The sequence below is a fragment of the Bos mutus genome, chromosome 18 (genome assembly GCF_027580195.1).
Source record: "Bos mutus isolate GX-2022 chromosome 18, NWIPB_WYAK_1.1, whole genome shotgun sequence".
NCBI classification, from domain to species: Eukaryota; Metazoa; Chordata; class Mammalia; order Artiodactyla; family Bovidae; genus Bos; species Bos mutus.
The window spans coordinates 51,625,065-51,642,000 of record NC_091634.1 but is presented as its reverse complement, the minus strand read 5'-3'; the positions used below and the strand labels follow the sequence as shown (position 1 = coordinate 51,642,000).

Genomic DNA, 16,936 nt, shown 5'->3' with positions numbered 1-16,936 from the left:
CCCTCTAGGTACCCGGGGCTCTTTCTCCACCTGTTTTCATCTTCCCTGCCCATGCTGTTCTCGCCTTGATTAGCGGGGCAGCCTCAGCCCTGGAGGGGCTCCCATCTTGCCCTCTGAATCCTGGCATCATGTTGTAATTCCTCAATCTTTATTCTTCCAGCCTTTCTCCTGGCAGGAGCCTCGAGGGCCCTCTGTGCTTCTTGCCTGGCACCCGAGGCCTCCTGTCAGGAGCCCTGGTCTGTCTGGTTAGCTTGTTTCCCTTCCTCCTCTGTGGCCAGAGAGGTCTCAGGGTGCTGTGCATACAGCCCCCCTCTGCACCCCAGGCATCTGCACCCTGTCACTCCCGTATCCAGCTCCGTGCAGCCCAGGCCCCTCTCCTTCCTCTGGACTCAGTTGCCGCTCTCTGTGTTGATCATGCTCTGACCTTGGTCACCCTCACGGTCGGGCACCTGCCAGTGTGGCTGTGGGCCCCTAGGCATTGCTGTGCCTGATGAGGTGGCCCGTCACCAGGGATGAGTGGATGCCCGCCTGGGAAGAGCCTGAGAAAGGCTGTCCCCTGGGGACTCCTTATGAAACCATTTCTTTTTTTCCCCTCAAGAAAATAGTCCAGGGGTTTGTTCTGAAGGGGCTGTGCTAATTTTAGGAGGCAGAGTGGGCACCCTTTCAAAATGTTAGTGTGCAGGGCAGCCATGCAGAGCTCTTTAGGGTTAAAGATGGAGAGAATTAGGGTAGGTTTCTTTTTAGGCTCTTCCTGCCCCCTGCCAGGATCCTCGCCTGCCAACGTGCAGCCACCCAACAACAGGTGGCACTGACTGGAAGAGAGTGTCTCAAATCCATGGCTTCCTGCTCAGCCCCGCTTCCTGGGGCTTTGAGCCACAGCCCTCTGAAACAGGCTCATCCCAAGAGGTGGACTATAAAACCCCATGGAGTTAAGACACCCTGTTTTGAGGTTTTACGAGTAGACAGGCTCTGGAGCCAGCCTGTCTGGGTTTAGGACTTGCCCCTGGATGTTGAGGAGTGCAGGTATCTTGGCCAGAAGGAGACGCAGGACTGGAGATGGGGGCAAGGGGTGGCTCCACGCTGGGGTCCCGTGGTTGGTGAACCAGTCTCCTGGAACGTCCCAGGGCCCTCCCCATACAGGCTGTCAGTGAGCACCTATTGTGCGAGGGGCTGGGCCTCCTGCCTGCCTGGTGACTCTGGGAGGGGGCGGGGCAGCCGCTGGCTCACAGCCTGAGGGCGCTGGGCATCAGATTCTCGAAAGAGAGAAGTGGTCTCCCTCACTTGGTTCACCGTTTTCTCTTTTGGGGAGTTATGTATGGGCCCTGTGCTGGCTGGGAGGGGAGCCGGTGGCAGATTCTTTGTCCTGCAGGTGGCAGGGTGGGCTTTGCCGGAGGGGAGCAGGACTGGGTGAGTTGAAGGCATTTCTTGCTACTTAGAAAAAAAAAAAAACTATATATACGTGTGTATATGTATAGGGTTATATATAGGCTTCCCAGGTGGCACTGGTGGTAAAGAACCTGCCTGTCAGTGCAGGAGATATAAGAGATGTGAGTTTGATCCCTGGATCAGGAAGATCTCCCGGAGGAGGACATGGCAACCCATTCCATTATTCTTGCCTGGAAAATCCCCATGGACAGAGGAGCCTGGCGGGCTATAGCCCATAGGGTCACAAAGAGTTGGACATAACTGAAGCAATTTAGCATGTGTGTGTATAAAGAAATATATATGTATATATAAAATGGTAAAATATACATAATATAAAACTTACCATTTCAACCATTTTACAATGCACTGTTCAGTGGCATCAGGTACCTTCACACCATTGTACAGCCATGACCACCATACATCTCCAGGTTATTCATTCTCCCGTTTCACATATGAGGAAACTGAGGCTGAGAGGAGGGACTTGCCAGGGTTCCCAACAAGTTACAGGATGAGCAGGAGCTCTGAGCATCCAGGCTCCTCCAGGTTCTTTGCTGACCAGAGACCATCGAAATGCTCTAGGAGTCCTTGAGTCCAGTGTCGCAGAAGCTGAGCCTGCTCCTTAGGGTCGTCCTGGGGCCCGAGCTGGGGGCATCTGTGCAGTTTGAGTTCTTCCACACACTCCTGACCCTACCTCCTGGTGCCCATTTCTCGTCCCCTGCAGACCTGGGATGAAGAGCTGGAGAAGTCGGCGGTGGCCTGGGCCCGGGAATGCATCTGGGAGCATGGGCCCACCAGCCTGCTGGTGTCCATCGGGCAGAACCTGGCCGTGCACTGGGGCAGGTGAGAGCCGCCGTGGCCCCCTACTTGTGACCTGGGGTCTCACTCACACTGCCGGACCTCTGAGCATCTGTTAAATGTCACCCACCGACCTTCGCCCAGGTCAACTGGGCCGGTTTCCTTAGAGGAAGCGGGAAGATGTCTTCTGACAGATTAAGACTTGCTGGCCATGTGCAAGGCACACGAGCTCTCTGAGTAGAGGCCCAGGAGTCGCTAGGGTTCCAGGGTCTGCTTCCACTTTGCCCCATTCATTGAAAAATCGATATGGATTGGACAGAGCCCCTGAAAACACAGGACGAGCTTTGCTGGCCTTCAGACCTACCATATCCAGTTTGTGAGCTTGGATTTTAACGGGACCCCAAGCCCCTGCACTCTCCTTTAGCCAGGGTTGTTCTGGGCAGGACCTGGGCAAGGGGTCATCACGGGGCTAGAGGCTTGACTTCGTGGAGGCATAGCAACCCGGTGTTGTTTTCTGCTTTTTATCCAGTCAGTCTTATGACAGCATCACCAGAAAATGTCTAAGAGGAACCCAACCCATGGACCCGCTGACCTGGTCAGCTCTTTCTGTGTTTCTGGGCTCCTGGGCTGCATCTGGCCGACATATTTTCGAATAGTTGTAACTGTGGCCAGGACAGCTATTGATTTTTTTTCCTTCTCATACGACATCAGTTTTTTAGTACATACTTGTCACGGTTATCACATTTTAAAGGCTGCTTGTGAGCCATCAGGTTGACAGACCAGAATTTAGGCATTCCATTCTCGTAGTTGGGTTTTGTTTTTCTCTTTTTCCCTTTTTGCTCATTTGAATGATTTCATTAGGAAAACTCCAAGGAGTAGGATTGATGGGTCCATGGCAAAAAGGCTGTTCCCTTTCTGTATCAATATTGCTGACTCACTTTCCAGAGGAGCCCCTCATCTGAAAGCCCCTCAGCAGCTGAATGTTTTCTTTCTAAAACTGGCCCAGCCTGGCAGCAAGCTTGTGGGACATGGATAGATGGGGTGGTGGGTACCCTGTGGCCCTGGAGCTCTGATGCTCTCTGTGTGTCCTTCTCCAAGCTGGCCCCAAGCAGAGAGGCGCTTTCCCTGGCCAGGGCACTGACGCCACCATTACCTGAGTCCTGACGGTAATCATTACAAGACCGCTGACTGCCCTGCTCCCCACGGTGCCCTCAGAAGTGCCCAGTTCCCCCTGCATCTGTTCTGCTTATTGAAACCACTTTGTCTACACTTGCTGGTGACAGCAGCCGGGGCTTGCATCTGGCTTATTTTCTTTCCCAGTGCCAGCCTGGGGCTGAAGAGAGGGCCAACGGTCACCAACAAGAGGTGGGGAGGGTCTTCTAAGTGCTGGGGGCGAGGGAGGGCTCAGGTGATAGGATCCCAAATGGGAGCTTGGAGCAAGGTTTGCCCCCCTTCGGTCTTTTCTTATGCAGTAGTATCTGTGAAACACAGGATTCAGGGACTGCATATATTTCCCCAAATGTATATAAAAAGTACATAATTAATAGTATAAAAAAGGATTCACTGGGGCCAGATACATGTTTCCCATACACACAGGTGGTGTCTGGGTCACCCAGGCATACTCCTGGACTCTGAAGGAGGCCAGTTCGGGTTTTAAGCACTTCTAACAGGTGCCAGGTGGATGTGGGGCTGTTGGCCTGAAGGAGCGCACCCCACCGCCTCTCCCCCCCAGCTCCACCGTGGGTGGTGGTGCTGCCAGAAGGGGTCTCTGCTGTTGTGTGCATGTGGTGGCCGGAACTTAACAAGCTGGTCTGTCCCTCTGTCCCTGCAGGCCTCGTTCCCCTGGCTCCCATGTGCAGTCCTGGTATGATGAGGTGAAGGACTACACCTACCCCTACCCCCACGAATGCAACCCTTGGTGTCCGGAGAGGTGCTCCGGGCCCATGTGCACCCACTACACCCAGGTAAGGCCAGAAGATCAGGTGTGGCCTCAGCCTGGCAGCCCCAGAGCTGTGGGGCTCTCCCCCAATCAGAGGACCTCTGTTCTATCATTGCCTTAGTTTTTTCCCTTTAATTCAGTCCTACTCAAAGTATAACTGGTGGGTTGAGCTGTTTGTGGCTGGTTCACAAATATGGAAGCTGAGAATGAGCACTAGAAACTTCTATGGCAGTTTTACACTGCTGGGGCATTTTCCTTGTTTTGTTTTGTTCACTTTTCTGTTTTTGATTTAAACAAATGTCTGGATTGTTCATGGGCGAGGGGAAGAATTTGGGCCTCACTCCTTTACCACACACCCGTTTACTGTGGGCACCTTACGGATTCAGGCCAGATTATGTCACCCTGGCCATTTTCCCCTTAAACTTTGATGTATGGATGTCATCTTTTCAGATAGTTTGGGCCACAACCAACAGGATCGGCTGTGCCGTGAACACCTGCCCGAGGATGAATGTCTGGGGAGATGTTTGGGAGAATGCGGTCTACCTCGTCTGCAATTATTTTCCAAAGTAAGAACAAGTGACATGGTTTTATGGGTTGGGGTGTGTTTGCTTGCAGTGGAAGACCCAACTAGTACTGGCTTAAATGGTAAAATCTCTTCATTACTTCACATAACAAGGCATTCAGATATTAGTGTGTCGAGGTTAGCTTAGTAGCCCAGCAGTGTCAATGAGAACGTTCTGTCTTCTTACAGTACTGTCCTCTCCGCATGGTCATAAGAAGGCTGCAAAACATCAGGCACCAAGTCTTCCCAAACAGAAGGGAAGAGAATGGTAGAAAAGAGTTCTCTCCTTTGGCTTTTCTCTTGCCTGGCCCACTTTCTCCTTAAGTCATCTGCCAGAACCGGGCTACTCATGGACAAGGGGGAACAAGACTGCCCCAGTTGGCTTCGACCAATGAACTTGTCCCGGTTGGCTTGGCAAATCGTCCTCTGGGACTACTTGAATAAGTCGGAAGCAGGAATAGCTGTTGGCTGGGCAACTGGTGGAGTCCACCGTAAAGATTCTTTTTTTCTGAAAATATGCAGCAAAGAGCACTCTGGTAAATAGGTATTTTGCGTCTTTATATTTCCCCTCCCAGAAGGGGCCTCGTCAGGCTTTGTGGTCACAGCCCCTCTTCGTCTTCACGGCGTCCTGATGTCATCAGTGTGTCTCTTATCCCTTTACTCATTCGCCTCTGTTGCTCATGAGACAACTATGTGCTGATTCTCGGAGAGCAGCTCACCCAGTTTACAGCCTGTGGTTTGCGCACTGGCCGTGGGGCTGGCTGCCATCCTAGCACTGGGCCCTGCATGCAGGGGCCCTTAAGGCATATTTTCTCAGTGACTGCATGAAGCAGGAATGACCTCATTTACTGGGTTGGGTCAGGAGTGGCCGTGAGAAGGTGGGATGAAGGGGAATCGCTGAGGTTGGGAGGAAAATAGAAACTCTCCGTAAACCATCCGGCACGCTAGTGGTGGCAGTGTCTCCACAGCCACAGGGATGAGGTTAGGGGTTGTGTCATCAGTGGGGGGACCAAGCCCCACGGAAGGGCAGTAAGCTGGTCAGAGCTCCTGGAAGAGTGGCAGGTGGGGAGTGAGGAATCATTCAATTTGACTGTGTATTAAAAAACCCCAAACACTAGAAGATCCTACTAGAAATACCACTTCCCCCTTATTTAGCGCCTATCCCTTTCTTAAAAAAATTAATATCCTGTGTATAGTAATACACTAATCCTGAAAGTACAGCTGGTAAATTTTCACATGTATATACATGTATTAGTCAGCACAGGCTGCTGTAACAAAGTGGCTTCAGCAGCAGATTTCTCTCTCACAGCCCTGGAGGCCAGAAGTCCAGATCAGGGTCCAGCAGGGCTGGTTTCTGGTGAGGATTCTCTTCCCAGCTCACAGATGCCCACGTTCTCTCCATGTCTCCACATGGTGTTTCCTCAGTGTGTGCAGGGGGTGGAGGAGAGAGATGGAGGGGAAGTTGAGCTTCCTATGTCTCTTTCTATAAGGACACTAATCCTATTGGATCAGGGTCCCCACTCTTGTGACCTCATTTAACTTCAGTCACCTCCTCTGAGGCCTCATCTCCAAATGCACCTACCCTGGGGGTTAGGGTTTTAACATATGAGTTGGGGGGTGTGCACATACGTTCAGCCCATGCATCATGTATCTATAACATAGCACCCAGGTTGGAAGACAGGCTCCCAGGACGCCTGGCACCCAGCCCACGTCCACAACTGCTAACTCTGAGAGTTACTGCTCCAGTCCTGTGGCAGGCATGGTTTGTCACTGAGGAAACGTGGAGCCTACATATGCTGGCAGACTCAGCTGGGGGAGGGGAAGAGCCCATCTGGGGGCCCAAATGGTCTGAAGAACCTACTGAGCCCCACCCAGTGACAGGGCAGGTGCTGGGGTACCCAGGGTCCACCTGGTGATGGTCCATTTGTGGGGGTCAGCCTGAAGCCCTCTGTGAGTCCCGGCCAGCCTGCACGTGAGGCAGATGTGCTCAACAAAGCAGTGTCTGCAGCCTGCTGGGGATGTTATTTTGCCCTCTCTGGGTGCAGATTATGACAGCCCCTGCCCACCATCCCCGGCCGGACACCCACGTGGCCCTGGGTGGTTCCATTCCGCTATTTTGTGCTGACCAGGAGCAAACAGTATGTTTTCTGCAATTTGTCCCTTGGCCAGCACTAACGGGACCCCTCCCTCCCTGGCCACCCTGGACAGCCGTCAGCCCATCACCCCATGAGGTTGCTGATTTAGCAAGTGCTCAGAGACTGTGTCACCATCACCAGAGGCCAGCCCCGACGTGAGGCGTACATACAGCCACCTCCTTCATCTCACGACCAGCCCCCAAGGTTACCCTGTACAGAGAAGGGGGCAGAGGTTCTGGCTGGCAGGGCCAGGTCTAGCCCCGGAGCCTGCTCCTCATGGCTCGGCTACCCTTGGCCCAAGAGTGGGGCCCTGCATCTATTTCCTGAGAGGATAGCTAGTTGACTGGGGCAACCCTGAAGGAGGTTACTAGAACAGATCGCAGAGACTGGCCCCCAGTCACTCACTGCTCCAGCCTGTGCTGCCAAAGGCACCACTAGAAGGGCCTTGGAATCCTGCTCACCACCCACTACCCAGGCTCTGGAGAAATCCCATCGAGCGGCCTCTGGTTTTCCTGCCCTGGAAGCTTAGAGGGAGGCAGATCAGTGCCTGTGATGCCCAGAGGGACCTTGGTCCCAGCCCCACGAGCAGAGTATGGTCAAAGCTCTGAACCGCACAGGCTGAGGTCAAATCCCAGCCCTCACACTCACTTGCTGTGTGACTTTGGGCAAGTCACTTAACATCTCTGAGCCCGTTTCCTCTCCTGATAAAGGACTGAACTCTAGCATGTCCTTCCTAGGGTGCTGGAAGGATGGAGTGAGCAGGTGGTATGCAGTGAGAAGCCAGTAACCTCGAGGCCCTCCCTGGAACAGGCTGCCCATCACTCATTTGAGAAATGGCTTAAAAGGGAGGGTCCCAGCAGCTTCCCCGGCGTTGGTGTTGGGGCTGGGGGAGGGGGCAGTGCCACCGGCATTCAGAGTTGTGCGAGGGAGCAGCGTGCATAGGTGGGGGCCACAGGACAAAGGATGAGAAGGGGAAGGACGCTTCATGGCTCCTGGCTAGATTATTCTGTAATTCTCTAGATGCTGTGCACAGAGGGGCTCAGGGCAAGTGCCTGTCCCCCTCATACCTTCCTTCTTCCCTGACCGTGTCAGGGCCCCAAGAGGGTCTAGAACAGAAAGAGGGGTCCCCGGGCTCTGGCATGGCAGCCCTGTGATGGTGTTTCTGGTCTGTCCTCAGGGGCAACTGGATCGGAGAAGCCCCCTACAAAACCGGCCAGCCTTGCTCCGAGTGCCCGGGCAAGTACCGCGGTGGCTGCAAGAACAACCTCTGTTACCAAGGTAGGAATCCACTTCAGAGCCCTTGGGAGCGGGCTTCTGCTCCCACCCCTGAGTCGTAGAGCTGCCAATGTGAAATGGGGATGTTGGACAGCTAGGGGGAGAAATTGATCCCTTCCACCCTTGGCCTCTGCTCCCCTCCTCCATCTCCAGACTCCAGCCCACACTCCCCTCCTCCCCTCCCCATCTCCAGACTCAGGGTTGAGCCCCAGCTCCCCTTGGGACATCCCCCAGTGGGCGTCTCCCACGGGCGGCACTGACCAGAGGCATCCTGCCCTCTTGGTGCTCAGACTTTGGTATAAAACAGACAACAAACGAGGAATTTAAAGCAGCCGTGTGATGGATGGTCCAGGCCAGCTGTGGGCCGGGTGGGCTATCGGAGCCCCTCCTGCTTGTTCTTGTCCCCACCAGACCCCCACCAACCCACGTGTGTGGCTCACCCGGCCCTTACTCATCATAAACATCTACGTTCCCCCCGCCTCAGCTCAGGCCCAGCTAGAGCTTTCAGGCCATGTATTTTCCAGCAACAGGGCGTTTCCATTTACCCCACTCCTGTAAATAATGCACATTTTTCATGCCTGAAGTGCTCCTCATATTTCGGACTATTTCCTCCAACTCCATCCCGGCTGAGGCGCTGACCATGTGTCTGCGGTTAAGGTGTGTTTTTTTCACGTGGCTGCATCAACAGGTCCTGTGACGGTTGAGAGGGGCCTTTCAGGAGGGTTGGCACGGGCAGGAGGCAGCGGCCCTTCCCTGCTGGGGGTTCGTGGGGTCAGCCCAGTGGGCTCCAGGGTGAAGAGTGGATTCCAGCCCTCTTGGGCCAGTTATTCCCTGCTGATTCTGCCCACTGCAGCGGGGCGGTGGCTGGGGGAAGTCCTCTGAGGGGAGAAGCAAGGGTCTGATGGTGCGGCAGTGTGGCCCAGTCCATGTGGTCCCCTGGGTTATGACTTACGTGCGGGGAGCTGAGTCTCCGGGGGAAGCAGGGGCTCAACGCAGAGTCCAGACATGAGACTTCCGGCTCTGGATCTTAGTGATTTGAGGCTCTTTGCTCAAACCCCTCGGTCTCTCTGCCCGGCGGCAGAATGGGCCTGGTGACGCATCTGTCCGTGACGCATCTCAGACTCAGATGAGAGAGTCAGTGCATTTGGTGTGACCATCCTGAGTGCCTGCTGTGTGCCAGGATGTTGGTAGGTGATGGGGTGGAGTAACTATGGGGACCAGTCCCGGCCCTGCCCCGGGGAACCTGACATCCAGCGGGGCCGTTGCCCCTTTCAGGGCATGATACAGGTGCCTCGGGGCTGTAGCACAAGCCCCCGCGTGGGCCGGGTCAGGGAGGGCTTCCTGCGCAGGCAGCTGTCGAGGAAGACTGAGCCTGGTGATGAAGGAAGGGAAGGGCGCGCCTGGCAGGAAGCTGCTGTGCCATGGCACGGCGCACAGGTCCTGGCAGTGCCCGCCGTGCAGTAGGGTGCTACAGGCGTTTGTTAGGTGGAGTTCCTCCTGCTCCCCCTCTCCACCGTCTTCGAGACAGGGTCCCCACGCCCATCCTTAGTGAAATATTTCCACGCAGTCCCACTCCGATACCTGGATTCCTGGGACAAGCGTGGGTTTTAGAGTCTAGTACACCTGCTTGGGGGCTATCAACCCTGCACGTTCCAGCAGGGGGACCCCGGCAGGTCACCTCATCAGTCTGAGCCTCAGTCTTCCTGTGTGAGCATGGGGTGACGTGTCAGCCCCTGGGGGTAACAGGAGGGCTGAGAAGGCAGGCCGACACTCGAGCCATGTCAGGCTCCAAGTTCCCATTCAGGCGGGTCCTGTGGCTGCTATCTGGTCGCCCAGAGGGACAAGTCCCCTCTCAGATCCTGAGGGCTGGTTAGGGGACTGTGAGGGAGGGCAGACTCCTGAGGGCGCCCCCTCAGGTCTCCTGTTGGGGGACTCCATGTGTGCACGAGGCAGGCTGTTGCGATGCAGGGCGGGCAGAGGGGCCGGGTGTGCCAGGCAAACTGCTTGCCTTCTCTGAGCCTCAGTTTCCCCATCTGTAAGAGTAATGCCATCATCTCCTGCAGATGGTTTGCTGGGAGGATGTGGTAAGGAAGGTACAAGTTACTAGGACAGCAGCCTGCACATAGTCACCACTTTATGGACCCAGCCTGTTACTTTCTTGGAGAAGCAGGTGAGGAGGTATGACCTCACTTGTCACTTGGCCTGGAGTTCTTCACCTTAGGGGTTACTGGGGCCCCCATCCATCTCAGGATCCTGGCACATGCCTTCTTTTCTTGGAAAACACAATTGTGGTGTCACACCTCCTCTAGGAAGACTTCCCTGATTTCACAGCCAGGCTGCTCACTTGCCTCCACGCCCTTACTGCACCCAGACTCTCCATGAACTTGAATCACCTGTAGTTACAACCGCTGGTTCATGCCAGGGCCTCCAGGGGCACCTGGCAGGTGTGTTCTGCATGTTGTCTGAATAAATACACCCCCAAAGTCCACAGAGGGGCCTTGTCAGAGAACAAATGTACACAAAGACAGCCTAGATACAGGTTAACCCACCCAACGAAACCTCCTGGACTTGCTTCTTTATTTTTAGTGGAAAATACCCAACTTCACTTGGAGGGCATCCTGATTTCCTTAGCTAACCATGCAGAAAGTCTCCTCTAAAGCAGCTTATCTGCATAAGCTACTTAATAAGCGTTTATTGAGGTGCCTGGCAAAGCCTTGACCTCTCAATGGAGATGGAGCAGGGATAAGGATAGACCGTAAGAGGCGTTCCCACCCCTCTAGCCTGTCCCTGTGTGGCGATGAAGGGTGTGGGGTTCAGGGAAAGGAGTTTGACTCTCAGCTGTGTGAGCTTGGGCAGGTCACATAGCCTCTCCAAGCCTCAGTTTTCCCATCTGTGAAATGGGGCTGTTCACACCTCCCAGGGCAATGAGAGGATGACACGAGAACTTGACATTAGCTATGAGCTTTGTCCACACTTACAGAACCAGATGGAGTCTGCAGAATGATGTAGAAATGCTCGGTGCCCTGGGACCCCTGGTCCGGAGCTGGACGGTGCACAGGGTAACCTTGGTGTGAACTTGGGCACGGAATTTCCCCAGGCCTGTGCTGGTCCACTCAGGGGATCTTAATTAGGATGTGCTCAAATACAGCCCATCCTCTGGGTAAGCATTCCACTTTTCATGTGTGTGTCCGAGGGTGAGGACTGTCTGCCCATTTTCTTAAATAGTGAGCCCTCAAATGCTTTAGGCTGCTCTACCCAACTATATTCGGCTAAATAAAGCTGCGATTATGAGGTATAAAAATCCTAAAGGCCAGTGGAAGAAAACCCAGCTTATTCCAGAGACAGCTCTGGCTTTCAGTGAAGGGCAAGCCTGAATAGCCACATTGACGGGAAGACAGACCAGAGACCGCTGCTGGGTTCCAAGTGCTGTTTGCAAACCCAGCATCTTCATAAAGATTTTGCCTATAGAGTTTAGCTACAGATAATGTTTCCTACATTACCCTTCCTGAATATCTTTAAACTTTGCTGGGACTATTTTTTTCCTCTCCAAAGGGTTCAAAGACAGAATTCATTGCAGGGGTTGGAGGGGGTTGACGGTCCTTCATGCAGCCAGTTTTGTTGAGCAACTGCTGTGTGCTGGAGCTCGTTGTAGAGTGGGTGTGAAGCAGGCTGGCTGCTGCCTCAGGGAGTTTTCAGCTGGTGGGGGAGGCAGGTGGTGGTGAGCCTGTTGTCCAGGAGCCGGACATGAAGGCCCACGAGCTCTGGTAATGAACTTGGGACTCAGGATTGATGTTCTCCTCTGGCTTCAATCCCGTCCATCCTCCTCCTCCCGTCCTATCCCCAGGGTTCCCCTGGGGCGGTGGTTGTACGGTGATGAGTCAGCCAGTGAAATGCCTGCAGAGTATCCTATCAAAAGGCATCCAGAGAAGATCTCTTGAAGAAATCTTGAAGTCGCCCTTCAATTGAATGGCTTGTGTCAACACAAAACAGTTGGTCTGCCCTTCAGAGAAGAAATGTTGTCACCCTTAAGGAGAAATGGAGATAAGGCTCAGAATTGGTGGACATTTGATGGGACTTGAGTCTTAATCCATTGACACAAAGAAGCCTGCGAGGGCCCCATACCTGCTCCTTGAACTTCTTATCAAAGCACATCTGTTGTCTTTTCTCACTGGAGAAGCTTAGAAGGCAAGGGTTTCCAACTCTGGTCCACGGCATCCTTGGCGAGTCCCCCAGCAGATGTGCACCAGCTCATGTTTGATAAGGGCACGCAAGCAATACTTTGCTTTGCTTTGGCTGGAGTGTAGGGCTTGGTATCCAAGTGGCCTATTACAGATCACAGTGACTTTCATGATGAGAACTGATGCTTAATAAATGCAATTTGTTTGGTGAATTAGAATGTTTTGAAACATGAAGGTTGCAATCATGTTTGGAGAAATAACCATATTTGGGTGGGGAAAAGATTGGGAGCCAGTGAACTAAGTTTTTTTAACCAAGAGTTGGGTCTTTGGCTCTTTGTAGGTGATGGTTCCAATGTTACTGGGTTTCAGAACTTCAGTGCAGAGAAAGGTTAAGTGATCTTGACCTTCGGGGGTGGGGAAGGGAGCAGAACGTGAGGGCGGTAAAGGGCAATGTGTCTAAGACCATGGACACGGGTATTCTTGCACCCCGATGGCATGTATCTAGGAGGACCCCTCCCTCAGTGAGAACCCAGGGCAGAGGGACCTTGGGGAGACAGCTGCGGTTTGGGGTCAGAAGATGAGGTAGCTTCCTGAAGCTGCTTCCTTGGGTAGGCAGTGGTGAGTAGGCAGAGATGTGACAAGAAGTCATTCTGACCATCCAGGGGTGGGTGCCAGGGCCTTCTAGCCTCCGGTCAGCCCAGCTGCTCTTGGGTTCCAAATCAAGCACAGCGAGCAGAGAGCCATCCGTCGCCTTTGGGGGAGAGAATCCCACCTGGCCAGTCGGCCCTGAGGTGGGACTTTCTCTTTGCTGCTGAAATGACCCTTTGTGAAAGCAAACCTCAAACTAGTTTCATCTCCAGATGGCTTTTTTACTTCTTCCCAAGTGCATTTCATTTGGATCCCAGCATGTTGCTTTTCTCTCCCCCCTTCACCATTAAGAGACTTATGGCCAGGAAACTGAAACGGACGACATGAACGAGGTGGAAGCGGCCCCTATTCCGGATGAGAAGCACGTCTGGGTCACCCCGAGGGTGATCAAACCCAAGAAGCCCAAGAAAGACTCTCCTGTGACCTACATGAGTGAGTGGGGCTCTGCCCTGCCGGCCGCCTCTGGAGGGGCCGTTTTCTCTGGGATGGATGGAGTAGGGGAGCCAGTGGGTTGAGAGGTCTTCAAGTCGACAAACAGCGGGGACCAGGGTGGGGTGTAGCTTGCAAAAGCACCACCCAAACATGTTTCTAAAAAGTGATATTTTAAAGTCATTTCAAAAGAAGCATTACAGGAGCTGTGCTTGGGTAGCCTTCCCCCCTCCCCGCCCCATGCAATTATTTTAAAGTTAGACCTTCTCTTGTCCTTTCAGAGAGGACCGGGGCTGAGGTCGGGTTCCAGTTGGGGTGCCCACCTCCCGAAGGATGAGTGAACAGGCAGCGTGGGGCCCAGCTCCCGGGGCCGCCACGCACACGGGTCCTGTGACTCGGACCTGCCTCTTTGACACTCCACGTGCTCATCTGTAAAGTAGGAGCCCTGATGCCTCTTGTTAGCACTGTTTTAGTTTAGAGACACGGGTGTGTGCATTTCCCGTGTCCGTATTTTAGGAGAGGCATTGTGTTCTTGACAGAGAAGAACAGAAGCAGTCACTAAGGAGCTAGGCTATGAATTCTAGACCTGGGCTGCATGTTCTCATCTGTCCCTCCTCACCCATCTCCTTGCCGGAGTGGCTGCAACTCAGTCAGGTTGCTGTGAGGACTCTTTACAGTCACATGGGTCCCCCCGTGTCAGCTGTACTGTGAGGTCCTCAGCGTTGCCTCCAACAGCTCCGTTAAGGTGGGAAGTTGGCTGTTTCCCCAGAGACTTTCGGAGGTCCCCAGATGCCCTGTTCTCACGCTCACCTCTGGTCTCCCAAGACCCTTCCCCTCCTGGGGCTCGCTTCTCTCTGCCTTTCCTTGCTCGGCTCTGATTCCTCCCTCCCCGGCCCGGGTCACGTGTGTGTGCGGCACGTTTACTGAAGTTTGGGGGCTCTAGAGAGCATTTTCTTACAGACACGGCACTAGGTATGGCTCCTCTGCCCGCCAGTGTCTCTGTTTTCCCTCCACACCATCACACAGCACACAACTGGACTCGGCTCTGAGCAGGGGGCCGGCTCACGCCCATGTTTCTCAGAAAGCCTTGGCTATTTTGTCAGTTGCCCTCCCGCCACCCGCACCCAGCCGGTGTTCTCGTGGGCCTTCAGTTATCTCTCCCCTGGGCTTCCCGCCTGTTTAGTCAGCCCATAGCTCTCTGTGACCAGGAAATACCCTGATGTCCTTGTCTGTCCAGAGGTTCCAAACTCTTTCATTATTATTTTATTTTTCCATAATGTAAAATTACAAAGTAATACGTGTCTTTCTGTCAAACTATAATACTACTCCAAGATTCTGATATGTCCCTATAAACCAAAATGAAAACTTGGCAAAGTCCTCTTGGCTGTAGGGGAGATGACACTGGGGACAATGGCTGGGTCCCCGCTTCCTGGGCTGCACAAGGCTCGCCCTCCAGGGCCCTGTGAGGCTGAGGGGAGCTCAGTGTACCAGGCTGCCTTCCAGGGTTGGTTCACTTTCTCTTCAAGGCTCAGAGAAACCCCTGGAGGTGGATACTGTACCCATCCCCAGTAATAAGTGGGATTTGAACCTCAGAGAGGGGAAGTAAGTGTCCGAGGTGATAGTGCTACTAGAAAAAGGAGCCGGGATGCAAACCTCCACCCTGCGCCTGCAGCCAGTGGGTGACGCTGCTGCTCTCATTATGATGAGGCTTCCAGGATATTCCAGAAAGTTCCTCAGGGTGGGGATGGGATCTGCTAACTCAGACTCATCTTCCCGTTTCTTGCCGTGACAAGTGTTTCTGCATTTCTCTCCTAGCCCAAGTCGTCAAGTGTGACACCAAGATGAAGGACAAGTGTAAAGGGTCCACGTGCAACAGGTAAGTAAGGGCTGGCCCCTCCCTCTCCTACCACCTGCAGCCCTTAGATACACCTGCTCTGGGTCAGGGGTCCCTTCGTGACCTGTCAGCTGATCTGCTGTGGAAATGCCAGGTGTGCTGTAGACAGGGAGATCCTGAACAATGTTTTGGTGCAGGTGGGTGCTCCTTTCCACCTTCTGCATGAAGGGGTCCCAGAGTGACCTGGAGCTCTGGGCCGCGGCAGCGTCAGGGCAGGCGTGGCCATGGCCGGGTCCGGCACAGCTGCTGCAGAGTCCCAGTCAGCCTGCTTCCCCAGGGCCCCACCAGACGAGGAGCAGCCAGCATCTCCCCCAGAGTGGAACGAATTAATCTAGCCAATGGAGTCACTTAGTATCATCCATTTCGGATGTTGAAAAACATCTGCCAAGAAGAAGAAGCTTGGTTTTGGCAACATAGCCACTGAGCTGCTCCTTCTGGCAGCGAATGGCCAACAGGTGCAGTGGCCACGTGCAGACCCTCAGGTTCACGGCAGGAAAACCGTGTCATTGGTGGAGGGGCCCTTGCTCTTCTTCCTATAGGTCCTGGCGTCTGTTCATCTAAAGCTGAATCGTATTATTTAAAGCACATGCTCATTGTGTATGCCCAGTAGTGGGATTGCTGGGTCATAACACAGTTCTATTTCCAGTTTTTTAAGGAATCTCCACACTGTTCTGCATAGTGGCTGTACTAGTTTGCATTCCCACCAACAGTGTAAGAGGGTTCCGTTTTCTCTACACCCTCTCCAGCATTTATTGCTTGTAGACTTTTGGATCGCAGCCATTCTGACTGGTGTGAAATGGTACCTCATTGTGGTTTTTATTTGCATTTCTCTGATAATGAGTGATGTTGAGCATCTTTTCATGTGTTTGTTAGCCATCTGTATGTCTTCTTTGGAGAAATGTCTGTTTAGTTCTTTGGCCCATTTTTTGACTGGGTTGTTTATTTTTCTGGAATTGAGCTGCAGGAGTTGCTTGTATATTTTTGAGATTAGTTGTTTGTCAGTTGCTTCATTTGCTATTATTTTCTCCCATTCTGAAGGCTGTCTTTTCACCTTGCTTATAGTTTCCTTCATTGTGCAGAAGCTTTTAAGCTTAATTAGGTCCCATTTGTTTATTTTTGCTTTTATTTCCAATATTCTGGGAGGTGGGTCATAGAGGATCCTGCTGTGATTTATGTCAGATAGTGTTTTGCCTATATTCTCCTCTAGGAGTTTTATAGTTTCTGGTCTTACGTTTAGATCTTTAATCCATTTTGAGTTTATTTTTGTGTTTGGTGTTAGAAAGTGTTCTAGTTTCATTCTTTTACAAGTGGTTGACCAGTTTTCCCAACACCACTTGTTTAATACATTGTCTTTTCTCCATTGTATATTCTTGCCTCCTTTGTCAAAGATAAGGTGTCCATAGGTGCGTGGATTTATCTCTGGGCTTTCTATTTTGTTCTATTGGTCTATATTTCTGTCTTTGTACCAGTACCATACTGTCTTGATGACTGTGGCTTTGTAGTAGAGCCTGAAATCAGGCAGGTTGATTCCTCCAGTTCCATTCTTCTTTCTCAAGATTGCTTTGGCTATTTGAGGTTTTTTGTATTTCTGTACAAATTGTGAAATTATTTGTTCTAGCTCTGTGAAAAATACCGCTGGTAGCTTGATAGGGGTTG

General features: G+C 52.8%; 1 protein-coding gene across 1 annotated transcript in view; it reads left to right on the top strand.

The window, feature by feature from the left end:
* Nucleotides 1-16,936, top strand: part of CRISPLD2 (cysteine rich secretory protein LCCL domain containing 2) — a 67,427-nt gene that overhangs the window by 17,826 nt on the left and 32,665 nt on the right. The window contains exons 3-8 of the mRNA XM_005892455.2: nt 2,147-2,265; nt 4,052-4,184; nt 4,610-4,725; nt 8,034-8,134; nt 13,249-13,389; nt 15,202-15,262. Of these exons, the coding sequence (XP_005892517.2) occupies nt 2,147-2,265; nt 4,052-4,184; nt 4,610-4,725; nt 8,034-8,134; nt 13,249-13,389; nt 15,202-15,262 (671 nt within the window). The remainder of the gene's footprint in view (nt 1-2,146; nt 2,266-4,051; nt 4,185-4,609; nt 4,726-8,033; nt 8,135-13,248; nt 13,390-15,201; nt 15,263-16,936) is intronic.